A 21,148-nucleotide genomic window follows, 5' to 3' on the forward strand; every position below is an offset into this window, starting at 1 on the left:
GTGGACTCTTTGAATACTTTTATAATATCCATAATGAAAATCAAGAAATCCCACCTCACCTGTTAGCGTGTCCCTTTTATTTGAAATACAAAAATAAGGGTAAACCTTATGAAAATCTGTTCTTAGCTCTTGCTTTTCCCAACAATAATCAAGTCAAAAATAATCTTGATGATCAAACTCTGTTAACATATGATGAGCTTTTTGAAATGGCTCAGGAACAAATGAGTGAAATACCAGTTTTCGACCCTAAAAGCATACAATGTAATGAGGAAAATGTCGAAGATTTGTTAGTTTTTCTTTACAAACGGTTCGTGATTGATGGAAAATCAATTTCAAATTATCAATTTACGAAATCCGACGAGATTTTTGATCCATCTCAGAAAATGATAAAAATAAATTATGCAGGAGACTGGAATTCCACTGTCGCTAATATTAAATTGAATGACAAAATTCACTCTTCGGAATTTCAGAGAGTTTGGGATCTCGAGAATGAAAAATTAGCTGAAAGCTCAAGGGTCGAAGAAGAGCAGCAAGCCGATATTTCGAATAATATAAATATCCTTAGTGAGACGGAGGAAAACTCTGATTCTGAGACATCAGAAATCTTAGGTATAAAACATGGTTCTGGATCCCGTAGAGGTAAAACTGTGCCCGAAAAAGTGGTGTTAGTTAATAATTTGGAGAAATCAGACGATATGAAAATGGGCCAAATCAGAAAATTTACGGAAAAAGATGACACTGATGGGCTGCTTTTGTGGGCTGAAAATCAAATTTTTAGTTTAAAATTGCAGTTCTCAAATAGAACCTTACCTGATGAAATGCTTATCGGTTATTTAATTAGCAAAATTGAAGCAAAATTTGTTGCAGATGAAATTTCCACGAACTTGCAAAAATTAAATGAAAGAGGGATAGTATTAACAATAAAACGGTTCATGGACGTTCTAGAAAAAATAACGAGCAAGAACGATGAGCAAATAATGAGGGAAGTGGAGCTTATAGAGTTCGATCCGGATAAAGAAACGGTCGATGGATTCTATCGACGACTTCTGCGGAAAATCCGCGCGTCAAAAATTTTTAAAGGGGACGGGGGGACCAAATTTTGTGAGCTTCATTTCCGGAAGAAGGTGTTGAAAGATGACGGTTTGTTTCAAATTTTATCCATGAATTATGTGTGCACGGAGCTAATTGAGTTCACCGAAGGTTTTTTGAGCCAAAGAAGGTTAGCAAACTTGAACAACATCGAGACCGGGAAATTTGATGGTGAGAGCAATGAATTTTATGACACCGACCAAGATCAATGGCATTCCGGAGGTTATAATAATAACAACTTTGATAGCTTTGAAGGTCAAGTCAATCATCTTACTCCGGAAGGTCACCGGAATCAACATCGGATGGCCCCAGATAATAACGATAATTACGGGCAAGATCAAAGAGCGGACTTTAATTATCAGCCGCTCCCAGAGTCAGAAAGAATTCCGAATACTCTGCATAATTATTACAACACTCTTGAGCAAGAACCCCCTGGTTATACTATAAAACGATGCTTCTATTGCGGTAGCCGATTCCATCTTATAAGGTTTTGTCCAGATCTTCCGGATCGTGAAGAAGAAAATGAAAATGACGAAAATAAATTACATTTAAACGAAAAATTTTGAAAAAAAAAGGAAGCACTGGTGGATTGAATTTTTATATTTTAATTTTGATAGAAATGAATTGAATAAAAACAGAGTTAAAAAACAATCATAATGGAATTGATTGTTATTAAAAAAAAGGTGTAATAATAATATTTTAATGAAAATGAGAAAATATTGGTTGTAATTTTCAATGACAAATAAGGGAATTTTAGAAATTTATATTCTTTTTGAAAATATAAAATACGGGGCCCAAAGTAGTGATTATTTTGAAAAAGAATTTTTATATGGACAAAATTTCCGTAAAACGTTGTATATAGCTGACGAGCTGAATAACTGATTTTAACCCCGACCAAAATTTATCTTTTTCAAAGCCGGCTTAGGATTATGTAGAAAAGGAAGAAAAAGGGAAATAAATTATGTCGACAAGGTTGAAAATGAGAAAAACAAAGTTATATTCGCGCAACAAAATAAGAGTTGGCGTTTACTATCAGAAGCCAAGGAATGGCTGGGAAAAAGTGTAAAGATGCTATCAACATGAAATTTGATGAAGAAGTTTGAGCCAAAGTGGGCCATAAAATAGAAAAGAAAAATTTTTTGTCAACATGAGAGTTGACCTAAGTCGTTTTAGCCAAGGAGGGCTTCTTATTTTTAGTTACTTACGAAAACATGAAAGCTGATTTTATTTGTTAAAGCCAAGAAGGTTAAGAAAAGAGGATAAAGATTAATAATTTTTTAAAAAGAATTCGATGACATAAATTTTAAAATCCGCCAGTCCTTGCAATTTTTGCTAAAAATTGAATTTAAATAGATATAAAAGATAAATTTTTGGACATAAAATTTCCAAACTTCATACGACAAATAAAACTTGATCGTCGTAGAACCATTGATCTATAATAAATGATGCTAACGTTCAACAAATAAAGAGCGTCAAAACTTTAGTCAGATTTTGATACTTAGCGCTTAGTATTAATTATTCGATTATTAATAAATTTTTGACCCTGTTATATTTATGTCGGTATAACAGTGTTGTAGAAAAAAAAATCGTACATATTTAGTCATAATTTGGTAAATCGACATCACTTGCGACTGTTTATCAGTAATTAATTCCTGACATTGAATCACTATCCAATCGCTTTAAATCTGTATATTTTCTATTCCTGTTATTTACAACCAACCCAAACTAATTAAAAGTTAAAAAAAAAAATGAATTGAATCTTATCATGAATTTTTATTAGTTTGCGATAAAAACTGCTTCAATCAATTGTCGAATTTAAATTTTGAAAGAAAAAAAAAATGAAAAATAACTTAAAAAAAATAAATAAAAGATAAGGAGATCTTTCCTTCACAAAAAAAATCCATTCTAACTGTAAAATTGTTATTATCAATAGTTTTAACATATATACGTTTAATTTTCGTATCTTTAGTTATTATATTACTCTGCTTATTTTTCCCAAATAATACTTAATTTCGTGAAAAAAAAACCAAAAAAAAAATAATAATAATTCTACTGTTTCTTTTAATTTTTCTGCAATTCAACGGACCAATTTTTTCTGTTTTTATCAAATTCATATTTTTCTGTTTATCTCGAGAAGCAATCATTAACTGTTAAGAAAAAATCATAAATAAGCTTTCTGTTTTTTTATACTGTTTATTATTTAGCTGAACCTATCTTTGCTCAACAAAAAAATATCTTCTTGAGGGTGGGAATCAAATAATCAAAAGAAGTCAAAACAATATGACCAATCATTACATCAAAAGCCAACAAGCGAAAATTTTATCAAGTCATCAAAACAAAAACAAAAACGATTACGGCGACATTCACTCAACAAAAATCAATGAGGGGGAAGGATAGAGATTGTCGGAAATGCTGAATACGGACTTATGCCGGCGCATCGGCGCACACGAGCAAATATCGTAAACGACCCTCTCCGCGAATCCTCGGCACAACTCGACACTCTGACTTTTGACACTCTGACTTTTGACACTCTGAAACTGAGACACTCAAAAGAGACTCCTTTTGATACACTCCACCCTTTGATACACTCAACCTAAATACAATCAACTGTAAACTAAATCGTGTTCGACTATGATTAGGCTTAAACAACCAGAGTAGCATTAGGCAACGCCGCCCGGCCATATATCCAGTAAATCAGACTATTTCTAGACTCATTACTAATTAGTCATTATTTATGAGTCAAAATATAATTTATTACTCATAATTTTGGCTCATCCTTTTATCGTGAAAACTCATTTTGAAAATCAGCTTATTTGTGAAAGAAAAGAAACAGGCGAAAGTTTTTGCGAAATATTTTGCGCTAGAATCGCGATTTTCTCGGAGAACAAGTCGAAGGCCTCTTCCATCAGCTCTTCTTCATTTTCTGCCATCAGAATATTTTTTCCAAAAATTTCGGTCTCTTGAATCGAAAATTTGAAGAATTCGGTCGCGATTGCGTACGCTTAGTAAATATTAAAAGTCGAGATTTCGCTAAACAACGCGAATTACCGTCATGGAAGCACGCCAAAAATCACAAAAGCCGACCACTTTGTTCGAGTCGTAATTGATGATTAAATGACTTTAGGAAGCTCATAGGAAGCAATTTTCTTTACAGTCATTTTTTCTAGCGCAAATATTGACACGAAAGAAATTTGATTTTTTTCTCGTTGATTTGAGATTTATTTAAATAATTTAAAAGTCAGTGACACTTTCTTTGTCAAAAGCTTCGTTTTTCTCGCCGACTTTTTCATCAAGCTCATTTGGTGGCTCCTCGTCGAACTCCGACGGATCGACGTATTCGTAGTAAAAGATGGCGAGGAGGATGAAAACGGTGGTAGAACTGGCCATAATGGCGGAAAGAATGAAATATTCGCCACTTTGGGTCGGGTGCAATTTGAGTTCGACGAGGAAAATGTCGATGATGTTTCCGAGACAGGTGGTTAGCAGCCAAAAGCTCTAGAAAATTGAGTCGAAAGGAAAGAGGGAAAGAAAGGGGTCCAACCTGAACGACGGATTTCATCGACTTTGGCGCCTGAGTATACGCAAATTCTAGACCAGTTACAGAGTTCATTACTTCTCCCGCAGTAATGACAATGTACTGCGGCAACAATAAGAAGATATTGACGTCATTTGCATTCGATTCAAGACCAACTCGGACTTCGCATTTCCCATTGCCGGTTTGGACAGCCATGAAGCTCCAAATAGAGCCAGTTCCATAAGGAAATTCGGAATTGAATGGGCTAGTTTCATGATAGGGCCAGTTGTTTGCGTCCCAGAAATCAGAGACGCATGAGAATTCTTTCTGCAGCTCCAATTCTTCATCCGTGATGTCTGAAAAGAATAAGGGCCCCTTATTTTCCTTGTTTCTTACCATCATCAATGGGGTCCTTCATAAAATAAGCCTTTATCTGAAAATTTCCTCGATCAAATTCGGTGCTCTCATCCTCCTTGCTAAATGGACTGATGGTCTTGTCGACCACCATTCGTTTCTCCGACCCATCAGATTTATCAACCAGATGATATCGTAGATAATACCCGCTTGGATTCAGCAAAACCGCTCTAACTCGCATCGACCCGGATTTTTCCTTTGGGCTGACGTACTAAAATTTTCGGCTGAAATCAAGGAAGACTCAAGGAAAGAATTTTACCCAAAGATATTCGTATTTCGACTCGTTTTTGTAGACCATAAAGCTATTGATTGTTTCATGCTCGATTTCATCAAGAGAAATATCGAAGTCGAATTTGCCCGGGGCGTTTATTTTGAGAACCTCATTTTTTGGCAAATCGTCTCTTTTCAATCGGTTTTGAAATTTAATTTTCGAAAATTCAGCAAAAATATTTTTCAAATTCGATTCCTGATTTTTGCATGAGTTTCAGTCCGGAACTCTTCAATATTCGGCTTTACTGAATACCCGCCAACTGGGTACTCGTCTCCGAGAAAGTCCCAATAGCTCGAGGAAACGGTGAAGTCAGCATCAGCTAGGCCATTCATAACGCGAAGAGAGTTCTGAGTCTTGTAATCAGGAATAGGAGTGAGTCCGTCATCGATCGCCAGTTGGACGAATCCCGCGACTAGGAAAGCCAAGGCGGTTGTGAGCTAAAAACTGGATGAAAACTGTGAATCATTTGACCCGAAAGTCCGTAAATCCATCTGGAAACTCACCTGGCCAGCACTCATTCTTCGCAAAGACGTCATTTTGAAGCCACACCATTCTATCGCTGGATAGACGCAGTATTGAAAAAGTGGCAAGAAGGCGAGAATCATGATTGGATTCATAATCTGCATCTGATCGGGTCGAATCTTTGCGTTTCCAACCCATCCATTCGTCTGAGTCGCTGAGAGGGTCCAGCGAGATCCTTGCATGGAAAAGAGCGCCCAGAAGAAGGGCAGGGGAATGTACATGACGATGATTGGCAGGACGGATTTGTACTCCTTCATTTGCTTTTCCGTGTATTGCGATTTATCACCACATGGGCAGACCGCCGCTTTTTCAGGGCTTTTCAAAATTTCCAAAGAAAATCCAAAATTATTCCAAAAATTCCAAACAAATTCAACTAAATTCCAAAAAATCCCGAAAAAATCGAGAAAATTCCAATAAATTCCAAAAAATTTCAAAAAATTTCAAAAAATTCCAAAAAATTCCGAAAAAAATTCCGAAAAAATCCCAAAAAATCCCAAAAAAATCGAAAAAATTCCAATTAATTCCATAAAATTCCAAAAAATTCCAAAAGATTCCGAAAAAAAATCGAAAAAAAATTCCAAAAATTTCAAAAAAAAAAGTTTTTCACATGAAAATGAAAAGCCCTTGCATATAAACTGCCCAAAAACATTTCCCTTACTCGGCTTGATAATGTACTTCTTGCTTCCAGCGACGAAGGCAATAATAGCCACGAACATCAAGCAAGCTGGGACGACAAAAGCGATGGCATAGCAATCGGCTCGGTCAAAGCACTGAAGCTCTCGGAGAATCGGAGATACGAAGGTCGACATGAGCGAGCCAGCATTGATCGAGGCGTAAAAAAGGGAGAAGAAGCCGGAAAGTTGTTCTTTTCCCTTTTTCGTGTCCTCGAAAAAATTGTCAAAAAATGCCGTTTTTCCGGTCTTACCTTGAATTGATCACCACCAAGGGCCGCCACGCAAGGCTTGATGCCTCCAGTTCCCATTGCGACTGTGATGAGAGCACAGATCGCTAGAATCGTGTTGGTATTATTTGGTGAATTATCATCGCCGAAAGGAACCGCGCTTACAGTCATCATCACCATTCCAGCGAGATAGACGATGGAGAGGTTCAGGATCGTCCAGAATTTACCGAGGCAAGAGTCTGCAATGATCCCACCAATGAGGGGGAAGAAGTAGCACATGGCGATGTAGGAGTGGTAGATGATTGTCGACTCATCCTTTCTTTTGGCTTTTTTTACCCAAAAATGATTTTTTGACCAAAAAAATGAACATTATTTGACAAAAAAAATTTTTTTCGACCAAAAAAAAATAACATTTTTTTACCAAAAAAAAATTTTCTTCGACCGAAAAATGATTTTTGACAGAAAAAAACGAATTTTTTCGACCGAAAAAAATTATTTTTTAATTTAAAAATCGTATTAATCGGCAAATCAAAATTAAGCCTGGTCCTTCGAGAAACCAAGAAAATAAGTCAAAAAGATGATCAAAATACTTCGCATTCCATAATACGCATATCGTTCGCAAAACTCGTTGCCAATGATGAAAAACACATGGTAGGGATAAGGAGTGTTTTCCTCGAGATCTAATGAAAATGATCAGGAAAGAAAAACGGGGAAATTGGTACCTTCCAAATACTCTGACTCTGGCATTTGAAAAACGTACCCGGAGAATGAGATACAAATAGAAATCTGTCTACTTATTTGAACGGTTAAATTAAACAAATACTTTTTGGAGGACTTGGACGGACTCCCCTTTCTTGAGAATATTTTTGAGAACTCGGCGATTTTTGAAATAAATTCTCAATAAGGTACATAATCAACAACCTTCATTTATGTTCTGACAAAGGAATAACCAGCCATATTCTCAAAACAACTCAAGAATTTATCTGTTATTTGAGAATATTTTCTTCATCAAACGATCGAAATAATTAGCATTTGATCCATTTTCCACGGGGCGTTGTTTACTCGAATTTGAATATGTTTTACATATCTGGCTATATAGAAAGCTATCTTCCCGACTAAATTCTCATCTCTGAATAACGATGGAGAAACTGGAACTCAAAGAAAACTTTTTTTTTTATTTCGGAATTCTGACAGAAAGAGCAGCAAAACTCTCGCCAAAGCGAAACTTGTATCCAGGCACGTGACCGCCATATGCAGGCAGGGCTCCTCGACGGAAGTTAAGGGTCGTTTTCGTTCGTTTTAGTTTTTGCTCGACCATTGCATCGAGATTCCAGGGATCAATCGGCTTGTCTTTTTTCTGAAGAAAAAATTGATGGTGATTTTATATTTTTCTCACCTCATATTTCGGAATATTATATTTTTCGCCTTCGAATCGATAAGTATATTCAGTCTTCATTGGAGGCAAATTTCCCATCGACTGTGACCTCAGCGAATTCAAATTATTCGATGACGTTTCTGATGGCATTCCTCTTCGTGCTTTTTGAACCAAGGGGTGACTAAAAACAATGCTGTTGGGGGCAATATTATTCAGAATCGTCAAGGAAAGAAAATCCTTCTCGCACCAGTCTGTTGGGCCCTGGCCTGGAAGATGTCGATCTACGGGGTAAAACTGTGAATCGACCTCATGGAAGAAGACGCCTTGGCTAGCAAGCAGAGGGGAAAAATCATGTTGATTGAAAGAGAGGATTTATGGATGTGGGTGACGCAATTTCGGAATTATCATAAAAATAACACGAATAGAATTTTAAATAAGAAAAAGAATAAGAATTTGAAATTTTGATTATCATATTTGTTTTCCTTAGAGTGGGTTTTGCTGAGCTTAGCAGATATTTTGATTATTGAGCTGAACTGAGCATAGCTGAGCACTGCTCAGTGAGCAGACCTTTTTCGAAAGCTGTTGAGCTGAGCTGAATTTGAGCAGACACAATTTTGAGCGGGACTGAGCTGTGCTGTGCAGGCCATTTGAAATATTGACCTGAGCTGAGCTGAGCGACTGCTTAGCTCATTGAGCTAGCTCAGCGCACTTAGCCCACAAAATTAGCAATTTTGGGCTACATTCTTGAGCTCGCTCCGATAGGATTCGCTTGGATTACTATCCCTTCTCTTTTTGTTCGTAGATAGAAAATCCGTTTATTCTGTACTTACTCGAATATAGTTCCCCTATATGAAGGTTGAAAGCCCCCAAATCCTGACTTCTTTCTCGATTCACTCGGCATTTTCGTAAAAAAAAAGCTAGAAAATGAAAGACCTTCTCTCTTTTTTGTGCTTGTTTAGGGAAGAGGATAATGGAGTGGTGTTGGAGAGACAATGGGTTAAACTTAAAACGACTTTCGAAACTGGTCGATTAGCAGCGTTGGCCGGGCAACACAAGCAGAAGATGATAAATGTAAATAGGACCCAGTCAAAATGATAAATGTTTGTAATTTCCAAAAAATGTTATTCGGCAAATACAACTGGCAAACATTAATCTCGGTGTTGATTTATTGGGAAGACTGACTTTTTTTCAGCTTATTATTTTATCTAAATGATTTATTATCAGAAATAACAGAAATGCACAGAAAAATAAGCAGTTTTCTTTGATGAATAAAAATTTCGAAAATTTCGAGAATTTCGAGAACTTTGAGAATTTCGAGAACTTCGAAAATGTTGAGAATTTCGAGAATTTCGAGAATTTCGAAAATTTCGAGAGTTTCGAGATTTTCTAAATTTTGAAAATTTCGAGAATTTCGAGAATTTTGAAAAACACAAAAATATCATGAATGGCAGCTAACAAAGCTAGCACAGCGGCAGGTTTTGACGATCATCTCATTTTGAAAAACGAAGCCATTTGATTCAAAATCCAACGTCTCCATTTTTGACGGAAAGCAGCCTTGGTTGATGTCCGATCCTCTAGAAAAGAACATGAATATCGAGATTGGGAGAGTAAAACTTACAATGGATTCTGAAAGGCCATACAGTGTCCTCGGCAGCTGCCGATGTCGATGAGTTTTGAACCGTCGTAGTTTTTCAGGAAGATGCCAAATTGTCGCCCAAGAAGCTAAATTTTGAGTTAGATAAAAGAAAGAAAGAAGAGAACATAAATAAGAGCAATTCTTTCTAGAGACTAACATTAGCGTCCATGTAAAGTGGCACCCTTTGACAGGGCATTTTGCACATTTGATGATGTCCCCTAAAGAGCAAATTCGACCGTCTCCCTCTTGACAGATGATTTGGAGTTATCAAGGGAGTAGCATCTGGATTTTCATAGCAAATCCTCGGAATGACTTTTTGATCGATTCCGGCGCGCTCGCTACAGGCCCGGATTTTTTCGATAATTTGAAGGTCAGCTATTTGTGTCGAGACGGAAATTTGAATTAAAACCAGCGGAAGAAACATTCTTTCTTTTGATGAATTTTGTTTTGGATGGATTTTTGATAAACTCAAGCGAGTTTATATTCGATCTCGCGATGATTTTTATAGCGCCCTCTCTTTGGAGATCAACGAGAATTTGAGCCATGTCTGGGCTCTCTGATCCTAACGGGACTCGGTTGAATCAATTCTTTGGTAGAAGCAAGGTGTTACTATAAACATAATTATATTGCACTAGACACAGTGTAGACATTGACTAGACGAACTCCTGCTTGCTTGCTTTTGCAATGATCAATTCTCATTTATGTTCATTTATGTCAACTTTAAATTTTTTTGAATAAATTATCCGAAAAATTTTGCGTGGAAATTTTCAACCAATCAGAAGCCTGAATTCTGTTTACCGGCCAATAAAAAGGTGAGTAGACACCCACGAAAAATTTGTCGAGATTTTTTGTCGGTTCGTCACGCCACCCCCCCCCCCTTTTTTTGCTTGAGAAAATGTCATGCTAGTTATATGGTCGATCATCGACCGTCGATGAGACAAGGCTGAGACTGAAAAGCCGGGCTCCAATGCTATGGACGAGACGGGGATACTTTCGCATCAAAACGAAACGAAAGGAAACTCAGCTCCTTTCGCCAGGCTGTAGACAGGAGCCAGGGGGAGGACTCCTGATCCTGGGAAAAGTTTCCACTGCTGCTCGACCATGCTGTGACCTTTCTCCTCTCAGCCTATTTATGGAAAGACGGATATATTCTCCGGAACAAGCTTGATCCTGGATTGGAAAGCGAAAATATTTTTTATGTTATTTATTCAAATATTGGAAGACAGGAATGTTTACTTGCAGTAAGCGATGCATTGGAACTCATCCCAAGCAGCAGCTCCGTTGTACCAGGCCGAGGACCAGCGAGACGTGTTCTTGAGAAAGAGAGCCTCGTAGAGCTTCAATCCGTCCGGGCAAAATGGGTTCTGGTAGTAGTTGACGTTGAACCAATCAGCGATGCATTCAGTAGTGCTAGAACAAATGCTTTTTTGCTGAGATCAGAAGAGATACCGACCTGCAAGCGTTGTTGGCTTTTTGGCATTCAGCAGTCAGCTGCGACTGGTTGACATCATAGCCTCTGTAGCTTCCACAGTGCAAAAGGGATCAAAAAAGATTGAAAAACGGATGAAAAAAGAGAATATTTTGATCCCGTTATCTGAGCGTAAAGCCGTTTGCTAGCATCGTAGTAGCCAAATCCATCGTTCTTAGAAATTTTTACCCCTCATTTTTTCCTGCTTTTTCTGTTACCTTGAGGGAGGAGTATTGACCAGCGTTCTCAGCCGCAACGATGCAGTTCCAGTTCTCGTAAGTGATTGCGGCCTCCATGTCCTGCTTCACCCGCATGGCGCATTTTTCAAGAGTGTTGGAAGCACAGTCCGACTTGGCAAGAGCATCTTAGCAAGGCTGATTGTCAAATCACAAATACCGGTGCTTACCTCGAATAATGTCTGGGACAATGATTTCCGCAGTGGCCTGCGAGGCAGCAGCAAGGATTCCAAAAAGACGCATTTTCTCGATTTCTTTCTGGAAAAATTGCTCTCTGGATCCGGGAATGGCAAAGATCAGGCCGCAGAGAATATTTGAGCTGGTTTTAAATTTTTATCGCTGCTCAAATTTTCGATCGTTTTGTTTCTTTTTGGATTCGGGGAACAGTAGTTTGGTGACTATCATGTTGGATCTTGTTAAAAACGCCGGTTCCAGTCATGGATGACCAGCATGTTCGAATAAGACTTGATGAAAGATGAAAGTTACATTATAAAGATTTGAAAGAACACATGAATGTCTTGTTTGATCAAATAAAAATCGTGTTTATGATACCCAAATATATATTCTGTTTATATGAACCTTCTTTCTGTTCTTTCTCGCAATCGACTCAGAATGCCAAGAAAATAGGGAAAGAAATTCGATTAAGGCTACGTGGCCAAAAGATGAACAAGGGGACACATTCAAAAAGTGCAGAATGAACAAGGGCACGGTATATTTAATTTCTTTGCGGAAAAATCAAGACCGGAAGTAAAAGCTTCCGTCGAACCGGATTCGAACCAGTGACCTAGAGATAACTGCTCAACCCTCTACAGTCTCCCGCTCTGCCAACTGAGCTATCGACGGCTGAGAATGTTAATTTGAGAATCTATTTTTAAAATTTCGTGTTTTTGACATAACAATTTCTTTCGATTTATCAGGGAAATCTGCGCGAAAAAAAAATCCGTTCAAAAAGACGTCATTTTATTGAAATAAAAATTTATTGTGTGGGAAGGAAATTTGTGGTGATAAATAAATGGCAGGAAAATCTAATTCTGGTAGGATTGGATCGTTTGATTCATCGATTCCTCTTCGGCAGAGAGCGGCATGTAGTCTTTTTTCGGAGTCCTTGGCTTGAAGAAATTCTTGAAGCCCCGCTAAAAAAATTGTGGAAACTCGTCTCGTTTTTCGCGAAGTATGAAGTCTCACCTTTTTGGTTTGGAATGAGAAGCCAGCGGCTGAAGGAGCTGGTGGGACGCCGTTTCCGTCCGAATCCGTATCGAGCGCTACGTCAAAGGATTTTTTCACATTCTGCTTGAATTTATCCATCAATCCGGCCGATTTCTTCGCCGCAGAATAGGATGCTTTGCTCGATTTTCCATGTTCAGTGTCAGATGCGTAGCTAGAGCTGGCGACTTTGCTGGTTTTAAGAGCTTATCTTTTTCCGGATCTTTATTTTGAAATAAGAGTGAAGCTCTCAAAAGTTTCCTGAATCTCCATCTCTGCCGCTGCAGCATAAGCAGTAGAGCACAATGATCGTAAAAATTATTATTCCTCAAAACAATTAAATGCAATCATTAATTAAAAACTCGCTTACCAACAGTATAAATCCATCCCGAAATGACATCTGGGTCTGTGGGAATGTCTTTTTCATCATCATCATCATCTTCATCCGGGTCTGTTTCGATTTCGTCGTCATCTTCGTCGATCAAAAAGTAGTCGTTTATGTCTTCATAATTTGCGTATTCGAGGCATTTCCCGGCTTCAAACTGTAAATAAAATGCGGATGAATGGCCTACCTTGGTAAAGAATGCACCTAACAAACATTCTCAAAAAATCAAATCTGGAGAAGCAAGAGCAAAATAATGAAAATGAAAAAATAAATCTAGAACAATCGTAACATTTCCTGTCACTCAAATTTATTCTTTTCGATTGCAGAATTTTAGACTCATGAATCATGATTCATGAATAAATTGTCGCATGTCATTCATCATCTTTTCATCGCGTTCTTTTTGTGGATAATTAAGCTTTTGCATCAAAGAAATCAAAGACCACAAATTAGTTTCTGCAAGAATGAATTAAATATTTTTGCAATAAAAGAACTTTGAGTTTCTAAACATACTTTTCTTTTTTCTCTTAAATTTCAATATCATTTACATCTTTATTTTAATAAAAATGTAAATAATCAATGCTCATAGTCCTTGATCTTATCAGAATACGAAATCAGTCATTATGAGTGCACTTTCTCGTTAATTTCGATCAAGCTGAGTACCGTCACCTGCGATCATCATCAGCTCAAATCACCTGTCAAGGGCAATTAACTCGACCTTGCCATTTTAACTCCTCCTCCTCCTCAGCGCCACTATCACACCTGTTCTTTTCATATAAAACGAAAATCACTTTTGCAAAAATCATCAAATCAAAAAAACAGCAACCAAAAGAACACCAGAAGCTCAAAATGACCATCTCCACAACTCCCACTCGAGTTCGAACCCTCTCCGGCCCTCGACTCGAAATCGAAGAATGCTCCGGCGAAAACATCCGCCGCTTCTCAATGGTTTTAGACGAGCAAGTTCCGAAAAACTCTCCGATGAAAAAGTTGAAAAAGACGCTCAAGAAACTCCTAAAACTCGAAAAGGCTCCAAAAGAAATGAAAAAGTCCCAGTTTTTGGCTGAAGAAAAAGAGGATGAAACGATTTCGGCCCCGATAATTAACTACAATATTTCCATTATTCAAAACGATTCTGGAAATTCCATCGTTTTCTGGGAAGAATCTTACGAAGCCATCTAAATTTCAGTTCTGTCAATACTGTATATTACTAACTGTAAATACCACCTGTAAGAAAATTCTTCAAATAGACTCTTTTCAATTAAAAAAAACGAGTTAGACCGAAAAATAAGTGATTTTATGGATCTGGGCTTTGATTGGCCGGCTGGCCAAATACAGCAATCTTATTGGCTATTCAAAAATCCACTTCTATTTTTTGGTTTAGTCCAAAAAAGCTGATTATCCACTCTTTTCCTAGCCCAAGTTCAGTAAGCATCCGATTGAACATCACTGTCTCCAACCGATTCATCAAGAACTTCTTAAGGGGTTCATCAGATTCTGACTCTTCTTTGTGCTTGCTCAGGACGTTCACGAAACCACCAGGAGCTCATTTTGAATCAAAAATTTTTCCTCCCTTTCTTTGTTCAAATTTGATCCTTATCTTGATTCAGCATCTTTTCTCGATCTTCAAGATAGGAGAACATGTCGTTATTCGTATTTTGAGGCCGGTTAATTTCAGCCTTGATAGCGGGACTAAGCGGCTCGATTTCTGCAGGGAAAATTAAAAATATAAAAAGAAAAAGAGTCTTCATGAAAAAAATCTTTCAATCTTCAAATCTTTCAAGAGAGGTTCTCCTTTATACAGTAATAGCCCTGACAGTAATTTGACAACGTTTTCGTCTCAATGATTCATTGACGAAATTCATTGAACACAAAAAAATCTGATTAATTGATATGAAAATATATTTATTTTGTAAAAAAACAGCTTCAGGTCGAGGAAGAAAATAGCCGTTTTATATCTGCAAGGTGCGAGGCGAAATGTCCTTCCCATCGGTGAAGATCTTCCAGAGCATTTGCTTCTTCATTTCGAACAGCGAGTTTTTTCTCCGTGTAAAAAGTTTTGAGCTTCAAATCTGAAAGTCAAAATTTCAAGAAAAATTACTTCAGAAAAAATGGCTTACATAAGAGTTGGCGCTCTTTTTCAAGTTCAAGGTGGGCAAGTGTTTTCTTTGTCACGTGAATTTCTTCATTTTCAAAGACCGGTAGATGCTCGCAATCCAGTTTTCGAAGCGTCGATTTTTCAATATGAGGGTTTTCTTCCATGATTTCATCGAACAAAATCCGCTCCCTGAATATATTAAAAAAGAAGAAAAAGCTCGAAAACTTACGAAAACGAGTCTGAAAGAAATTTGGTTTCCTTGTATATTTGTGAAAGAGAGGCGGAAATTTCTTCTGTGAGCATTTCAATTTCCTCTTCCGCTTTGTCCTTGATGAATTTTGACTGGCGCAGAACTCGGTCGTTTTCCTCCTCGTTGATTTTCTCCAGCTTCCAAAGGTCATCTGGGTGCCCAAGGTTGACTCTAGAAATACGTTGGAATCGGCAATAAACTAACTGATAAGCAATCCGAAATTCAGACCATCAATTTTTCAGATTTCAAGCAAAAAAGCCGAAACCATAAAAATGAGATTTTTTCTTTTTTATAAAGATAAAAAATTTGTTCTCAAAATTGATCTTAAAGAAAAACGCCTTAGTAGCCTTAGTGGCCTGAGTCTTCTTAATTCTTCTACCTTAGCTGATTAAAATGCTCTTTCTTTGCTTCTTCTAGCGCATCTTCCAAAAACTCATTCCTCTTCCGAACCTCTTCTTGTCCACTTTTCATCCTTTTCTCAAAATTCGAGAAGCAGCTGTTGAAAATTTTCGATGGAAGATTTCCCTCGATTTTTTCAAGCGATCGCGAAATTTCCTCGAATCGTTTGAACTCTGCTCGCAGTGATTTTTGGCCGGAAGAATAAATTTTTTCTAAAGAATTTTCCAGGTAGCAAAGTGCTTTGTCCAAATTCTCCGGGGTTTTGCAGAACAAAACTTCCCGCGGCCCCTTTTTCTTGAAAAACTCGTCTATGATTTCAAGCGCGTTATCCGCGGCGCCCATCATTTCGCTCGTTATTTTCGTCGGAAGATCGGTGATTTCAGGGGGATTGTCAAGGGCGAAAATATTAAACTTTAACTGAGATTTGGGATCTCGAATGATTCGGCGGACGATTCCAGTTGTTTGGGTTTCGGTGGTGTTTTGCTGGCCGCGGCTGATTTTATTGCTGAAAAAAAGATGATTGAAGAGGACTTTCAAAGGCTAATTATAATGGAAAATCTTACCTGAGAGCTTTTCTGGCGGAATTATCCGTCCTGAGCGAGCTCATTCGCCGTCCAAACCGATTTATTTGCTCCATACTCGGGCTTGGAGATTTTTCCTTTTCCCTTTCCAACAACCATTTCTCGTAAAATTCCGTCAATTCAGAGGCCGACTCATCGTTTTGTCTCGTTCTGTAGGATGTAACGATCTTATTCGCAGATTCTCGCACGGTCTGGTGGAAGAGCTATTAAATTATCTGGCTGTTATTTTTTTGGCAGAAACGATAAATCATAATAAATTTCAAAGGTTAAGTTTTTTATGGTCGCGTCGGAATTTAATTCTAAATTAAATTTTACGACTCGGCGTCATTTTATTTTAGCAAAAAATAAAGCCCCATTCCTTCCATTGCTTCTGTAGTTGTTCAAGAGAAACATTCGGAAACTCATGTGTCGGAGATAAAATCGCACGATCCATCATCTTCAGGGTCGTTGAGTTCCTATCAAGCTCATTAAAGGACAGTTTATGGTCTTCCATAAGTCCCGAAACTTCGATCTTTATCCGTCTAATTTCTTTGTCTAATCGAGCGATGAAATCAAGATCTGCTTCGAAATTCTCCATATTCAAAATTGAATCTTTCTTCAAATCTTCGAACTCTCTCATTTTTTTTGGCATGTTCTTTTCGATCTCCTTTCCGATGTTTCTCATCGCCCGGACGAGATTTTTCTCGAGTTTGATCAGTCTCTTTTCGGCTTCTTCTTTTTCAAAGTCTGAGAAACAGCCGCCCGAGGAAAAGGGTTGATAGTTCTTTAGAAAGAGGGTGTTGGCGCGTTTTACTTCAGAGAGTGTTAGCTCCATTTGCTCGTTGAAACTGGTGAAGATTGACTTTTTCAATATCGAAATTAATCCAATCAATCAGATTATACTCCAAGTTAGGGTTACGGATGAAGCTAGGGTTAGGGTTAGGGTGTTTCAATTTGACATTGTAATACAGTGAAACCCCAACTTAAGGCCACTTTTTGGATGACAGCTAATTTTAAAAATGGCCTTAAGTTGGGTGATTCTCCAACTAAGTTGGATGACGCTAAAATTTTTCTATTTCTGGAGCAAGGGACAGAATCTGGCCTCGGAATCCTGTACACAGGAACAGGGATTTCATATTTTTGCCCATCTGCGAAACAGGAAACTGGACAGGATAAAAAACACAGGAACAGGTCCTGTTTTACGGGTTTCACAGGCTTTGCAGGCCTGTAAACTCGAATTTCACGGTTTTAATTTTTCCTTGATGAATCAAAATTTAGAAATTTTTTCTCGTTATTATCATGTCTACAGACAGTTCTAAATATATAAGTTTCTTTATAACATATTTGAAAGAAATTCCAAGAAATTTTTTACGAAAAATATCTTATCTTCCCCATTTCTCGCCTGTTTTCCTGAGATTTACTTACTGTGAATAAAAATGGAAAAAAGTGGCCTTAAGTTGGATTTTTTTCGGATGACAGATTTTGGGGGTTTTTCAAAAAAGTGGCCTTAAGTTGCTGGGCCTTAAGTTGGGGTTTCACTGTAATAATTTTTTACATTGTATAATTGCTCTTGTTTGATATCGATTCCTTCAGATCATCTTCAGCCTTGTCGAATTCGCTACAAAAGAACTTTCTTATCTCCTTCAGTTCCCTCGAGAACTTTGTTTCCTTGATCTTTTCAAGCAATTTTGGTCCAATTTCTTTCGATTTTTCCAGTTGTTTTTTCGCGATTTTGTTCAATTCTTTCGACTGACTTATCAAATTGGAGATTTCCGCCTTGATGTTTCCTTCATGGAGGGACAGAAGCTTTTCGTGGTCTTTTAGTTGTTCAATTCGAACGGCGGAAATTTCCGACTTGATTTCTCCGAGGCGATTTGAGTTGAACTTTTTCATCATTTTGATTTCTTTTCCCAAGATTTTTTCTCTCTTTGAAAAGGATTTTTCGATTTCGGAAGAGAGCGTTGATTTCCGAGCTTCGTAAAATCGCGCGACAAAGAGCTTGAAATCTTGCTTGATTTCTTGAATGAAAGTTTTCTTCAAATAGCCATCCTTGATTGCTCGATGAAGACTTTCTTCGGTGAGAATTTCATCGCCGATTTCCGCGATGATCGAAAATGGAACCGAATCGTGGATCTCAAAATCTTCAGCTGTGAAATTAAATGTCGGAAGTTTTTCAAGACTCGCGTGTTTTCCATCCTTCTTGGCCCCTTTTGCCGTCTTTTCGGCCTTTTTCGCGGCGCGAATTTCCAGTTCTCGGCCCCACGAAACATCTTGCTCTTCTGACTCCGGCGAGTTCGAAGGGCTCTCCTTTTTATTTCGCAGATTTTCGAGAAGCTCTTCTTCTAAATTGCAGATTTGGCTGATTTCCGCTGCGAAGAAATCCTCTTGTTCTTCTACTTTTGTTTGGTAAGCCCGTTCGTGTTCGGAACAAGCGTTTTTGAACTCGTCAATTTTTATGTCTTTCTGCTCAAAGAGCTTTGCCAAGGAGCCCTCGTAGCGCTCGATTATTTGCTGAGAGTTTGCCTGTGCCAGTTCATCGGTTTTAAGGCTGATGAAGGATTCTAGCTCGAGTTGGGCTGAATCGTGGTTCGTTCGCTCAATGCTTTTTCCGAGTTTAAGCTGAGTTTTCGAAGTCAAGAGATTTTCTAGAACTAGGGCGGGCAAATGATCAGGGTAATGGGGACTTATGGGGTTTTCTCGTCTCTTATTGGTCGGCTGAAAGAATACTCGTATGATACGAGTCGTATCTTATTGGATGAGAGTCTCCCTACCCCCCCCCCCCAGGGCGCCCAAAGCACCTCGCCCTTCCTAGTTCTAGAATCTTCTAAATTGTGCCAAAACTGGCAAAAATGGCTGGTTTTCGACATAAAAATCATAAAATATAAATGTTTATTGCCTCACATGATAACTTAGAATCATCTTGAAAGGGTCACAAGATACGTTGGCCACTTTTTCTTATTTTTGCTTTTCAAGTTGGAATTATAAATTTTTATGAAAAAAAAATTTTACAAATATTTAAAAAGAAAATCAATCAAAACTCAGTCCCTTAAATTTGTCTCCAGCGATTTTTGAAGAGTTGATAGTTCTTGTTGATTTCGGGACCAAGCAGTCGAAAGATTTTCAAGAAGATTGATGATTGAAGCTAGTTGAGACTTGTTATGACTTTTCGGTGCTGAGAAAAGTGAAGCTGACTCCAAGCTGTCACGTGAGAAATGAAGCCTTGTTTTAGACGGTATCATAAAATGGCCCCAAATCGAACATATGTTTCAGGGAGATAGAAAGTTATATCTTTTTTTTTTAAAGAACAATGTGTTCGAAAAAAATATAACTGAAAAAAGGAGATAATAAATAATCATATTTGTTCCTTATTTTTCAGCATTTTTCCTTGACAAGTCTTCGAAAACAACGTCTAGCTCGTAAATCTGCCGTTGATGATCTTCGGAGAGTTCATATATTGACATTTTCGCTGTTTCCCGGGTCGTTTCGAATTGTTCCTCTGTTGTGTATCGTTTGACGATCGCGATGAATTTCTCCTCTTCGACGTCAATTGAATGCCAGAGGGATCGGAAATGATCCTGGAGATTATTGAGGGACGCGTGAAGGCGGGACTCGAGCTCTGCCTCGATTTTGTGGAGATCGTAGATGATGGAGGAGATGGTTGTTTCGTCCATGTTCATGGTGGTAGGGTCTTTATTCAGGATTCGAAAAATTGGAGGGGAATAGGGGGGGTTTCGCATGTGGGCTCGGCAACCTGTGTAGAAAACCTGAGTCAGGGTCTGCGGGATATTTTCTTTGCAGATTACTCAGGCCCTGACTCAGGTTTTCTTCACAGGTTTTCTAGCGCAGCCTCGACTGTGATTGGCGTACAGGCAAAATTCTCCTCTCTTACCGGCTTTGATTGATTAATGAGGTTTCGGAGAAAATTTTGCTGAAAGAATTCCATTTTCAACATGATATCATACTTCGATTTACCTCTACTATGGTATCTTAAACTCAATAAACTTTCATCAACCTTTTCAACTGAAAGTGATCTTGATAAATTCAATTACGATCAAACACTTTGTTTTTGATACAATGATAAATTGATGGAAAATATCTCGAATCCTTTGACAGATAGACTTAGAAGAAGATCAGTTCTTCGTGAAATTGCTTGACTCTGATTCTCCCTCAAATCATTGAGAATTTCTTCCACAAAGCTTGGGTTTCTAAGCTCTTGCTGGTCCAAGTATTCGAAAAATTTTGCTTTGGCACTTTCGTTCTTGACATCGATCCAGGCGTTCTTTCTTTCTGTGAAGGCAACTCTTGTCTGAAGCGCAACGGAGGTATGGTCCGTGGCGAGAGCCTTGAGGATCTTTGAACAGGTCCGATTATTCGCGAAAAAGACTTGATTCAGAACCATGCTTTCGTTTTCGATGATTTTCCGGTTCTCCTTCTCGACCAAGAGGCCGTTTTTGTTCATCGCCATAAGGGTGGACTCGAGAATTTCGCCGGTGGATTTGATCAGCGAAGATTCTAGAGCTTGGCAAGAGGAGCGAAAGTTGGCGATGGCCGATTCGGAGGCTTTTATGATGTTTTCAAGCATCGACCAAGTTGAGTCGAAATCGGATTCGGTGAAGGTTTCTAGCTTGTCTTTTTCTACGGTTGGAAAAATTTTCAGATTTTTTTTTGGCTCAAAACTGGCTTAAAAAGGGTTTCTACTATATTTTTTGTTAACGCGAAAGTTAACCCAGAAACTTGGTCGAAATCGACGATAATTTCGAAACGAAGCTTTTACGAATTTTGGCGAGCAGACGGCGGTGGTAAAACACGCCAAAAAAGATCAACCGTAAC

General features: G+C 38.1%; 4 protein-coding genes, 3 long non-coding RNA genes and 1 other non-coding gene across 8 annotated transcripts; all 8 read right to left on the reverse strand.

Moving 5' to 3' along the window:
- Positions 1-4,290: 4,290 nt before the first annotated feature.
- On the reverse strand, positions 4,291-7,458 carry LOC145697843 (solute carrier family 15 member 1-like). Its single transcript, XM_081775054.1, has 10 exons — positions 7,434-7,458; positions 7,269-7,391; positions 6,736-7,037; positions 6,439-6,694; positions 5,792-6,114; positions 5,490-5,725; positions 5,277-5,418; positions 5,000-5,228; positions 4,631-4,959; positions 4,291-4,584 (listed from the first exon to the last, which is right to left on the reverse strand). The coding sequence occupies exons 1-10, from the start codon at positions 7,456-7,458 to the stop codon at positions 4,321-4,323; spliced, it is 2,229 nt and encodes a 742-aa protein (XP_081631180.1). The 3' UTR covers positions 4,291-4,320.
- Positions 7,459-7,885: 427 nt separating this feature from the next.
- Positions 7,886-9,104, reverse strand: LOC145699607 (uncharacterized). The gene is made up of 3 exons (XM_081776884.1): positions 8,917-9,104; positions 8,108-8,267; positions 7,886-8,068 (listed from the first exon to the last, which is right to left on the reverse strand). Exons 1-3 carry the CDS (start codon positions 8,985-8,987, stop codon positions 7,886-7,888), a joined length of 414 nt encoding a protein of 137 aa, XP_081633010.1. The 5' UTR covers positions 8,988-9,104.
- A 420-nt stretch (positions 9,105-9,524) lies between these two features.
- LOC145697844 (uncharacterized) lies at positions 9,525-10,130 on the reverse strand. Its single transcript, XR_014133899.1, has 3 exons — positions 9,880-10,130; positions 9,705-9,808; positions 9,525-9,660 (listed from the first exon to the last, which is right to left on the reverse strand). It is a non-coding gene; the product is annotated as an uncharacterized LOC145697844 (long non-coding RNA).
- A 790-nt stretch (positions 10,131-10,920) lies between these two features.
- On the reverse strand, positions 10,921-11,696 carry LOC145699225 (uncharacterized). Its single transcript, XM_081776488.1, has 5 exons — positions 11,597-11,696; positions 11,409-11,554; positions 11,317-11,364; positions 11,176-11,252; positions 10,921-11,132 (listed from the first exon to the last, which is right to left on the reverse strand). Exons 1-5 carry the CDS (start codon positions 11,667-11,669, stop codon positions 10,955-10,957), a joined length of 522 nt encoding a protein of 173 aa, XP_081632614.1. The 5' UTR covers positions 11,670-11,696; the 3' UTR covers positions 10,921-10,954.
- A 486-nt stretch (positions 11,697-12,182) lies between these two features.
- Positions 12,183-12,269, reverse strand: TRNAY-GUA (transfer RNA tyrosine (anticodon GUA)). Its single transcript is given in 2 exon segments — positions 12,183-12,218; positions 12,233-12,269. It is a non-coding gene; the product is annotated as a tRNA-Tyr (tRNA).
- Positions 12,270-12,422: 153 nt separating this feature from the next.
- Positions 12,423-12,813, reverse strand: LOC145700014 (uncharacterized). Its single transcript, XR_014134129.1, has 2 exons — positions 12,612-12,813; positions 12,423-12,559 (listed from the first exon to the last, which is right to left on the reverse strand). It is a non-coding gene; the product is annotated as an uncharacterized LOC145700014 (long non-coding RNA).
- Positions 12,814-12,890: 77 nt separating this feature from the next.
- Positions 12,891-13,227, reverse strand: LOC145700095 (uncharacterized). The gene is made up of 3 exons (XR_014134150.1): positions 13,202-13,227; positions 13,000-13,164; positions 12,891-12,956 (listed from the first exon to the last, which is right to left on the reverse strand). It is a non-coding gene; the product is annotated as an uncharacterized LOC145700095 (long non-coding RNA).
- Positions 13,228-14,905: 1,678 nt separating this feature from the next.
- On the reverse strand, positions 14,906-16,526 carry LOC145698569 (coiled-coil domain-containing protein 180-like). The gene is made up of 5 exons (XM_081775776.1): positions 16,322-16,526; positions 15,739-16,263; positions 15,339-15,530; positions 15,132-15,298; positions 14,906-15,083 (listed from the first exon to the last, which is right to left on the reverse strand). The coding sequence occupies exons 1-5, from the start codon at positions 16,393-16,395 to the stop codon at positions 14,938-14,940; spliced, it is 1,104 nt and encodes a 367-aa protein (XP_081631902.1). The 5' UTR covers positions 16,396-16,526; the 3' UTR covers positions 14,906-14,937.
- Between the last annotated feature and the right edge of the window lie 4,622 nt (positions 16,527-21,148).

Source organism: Oikopleura dioica, chromosome 2, assembly GCF_907165135.1.
Source record: "Oikopleura dioica chromosome 2, OKI2018_I68_1.0, whole genome shotgun sequence".
Lineage (NCBI taxonomy): Eukaryota > Metazoa > Chordata > Appendicularia > Copelata > Oikopleuridae > Oikopleura > Oikopleura dioica.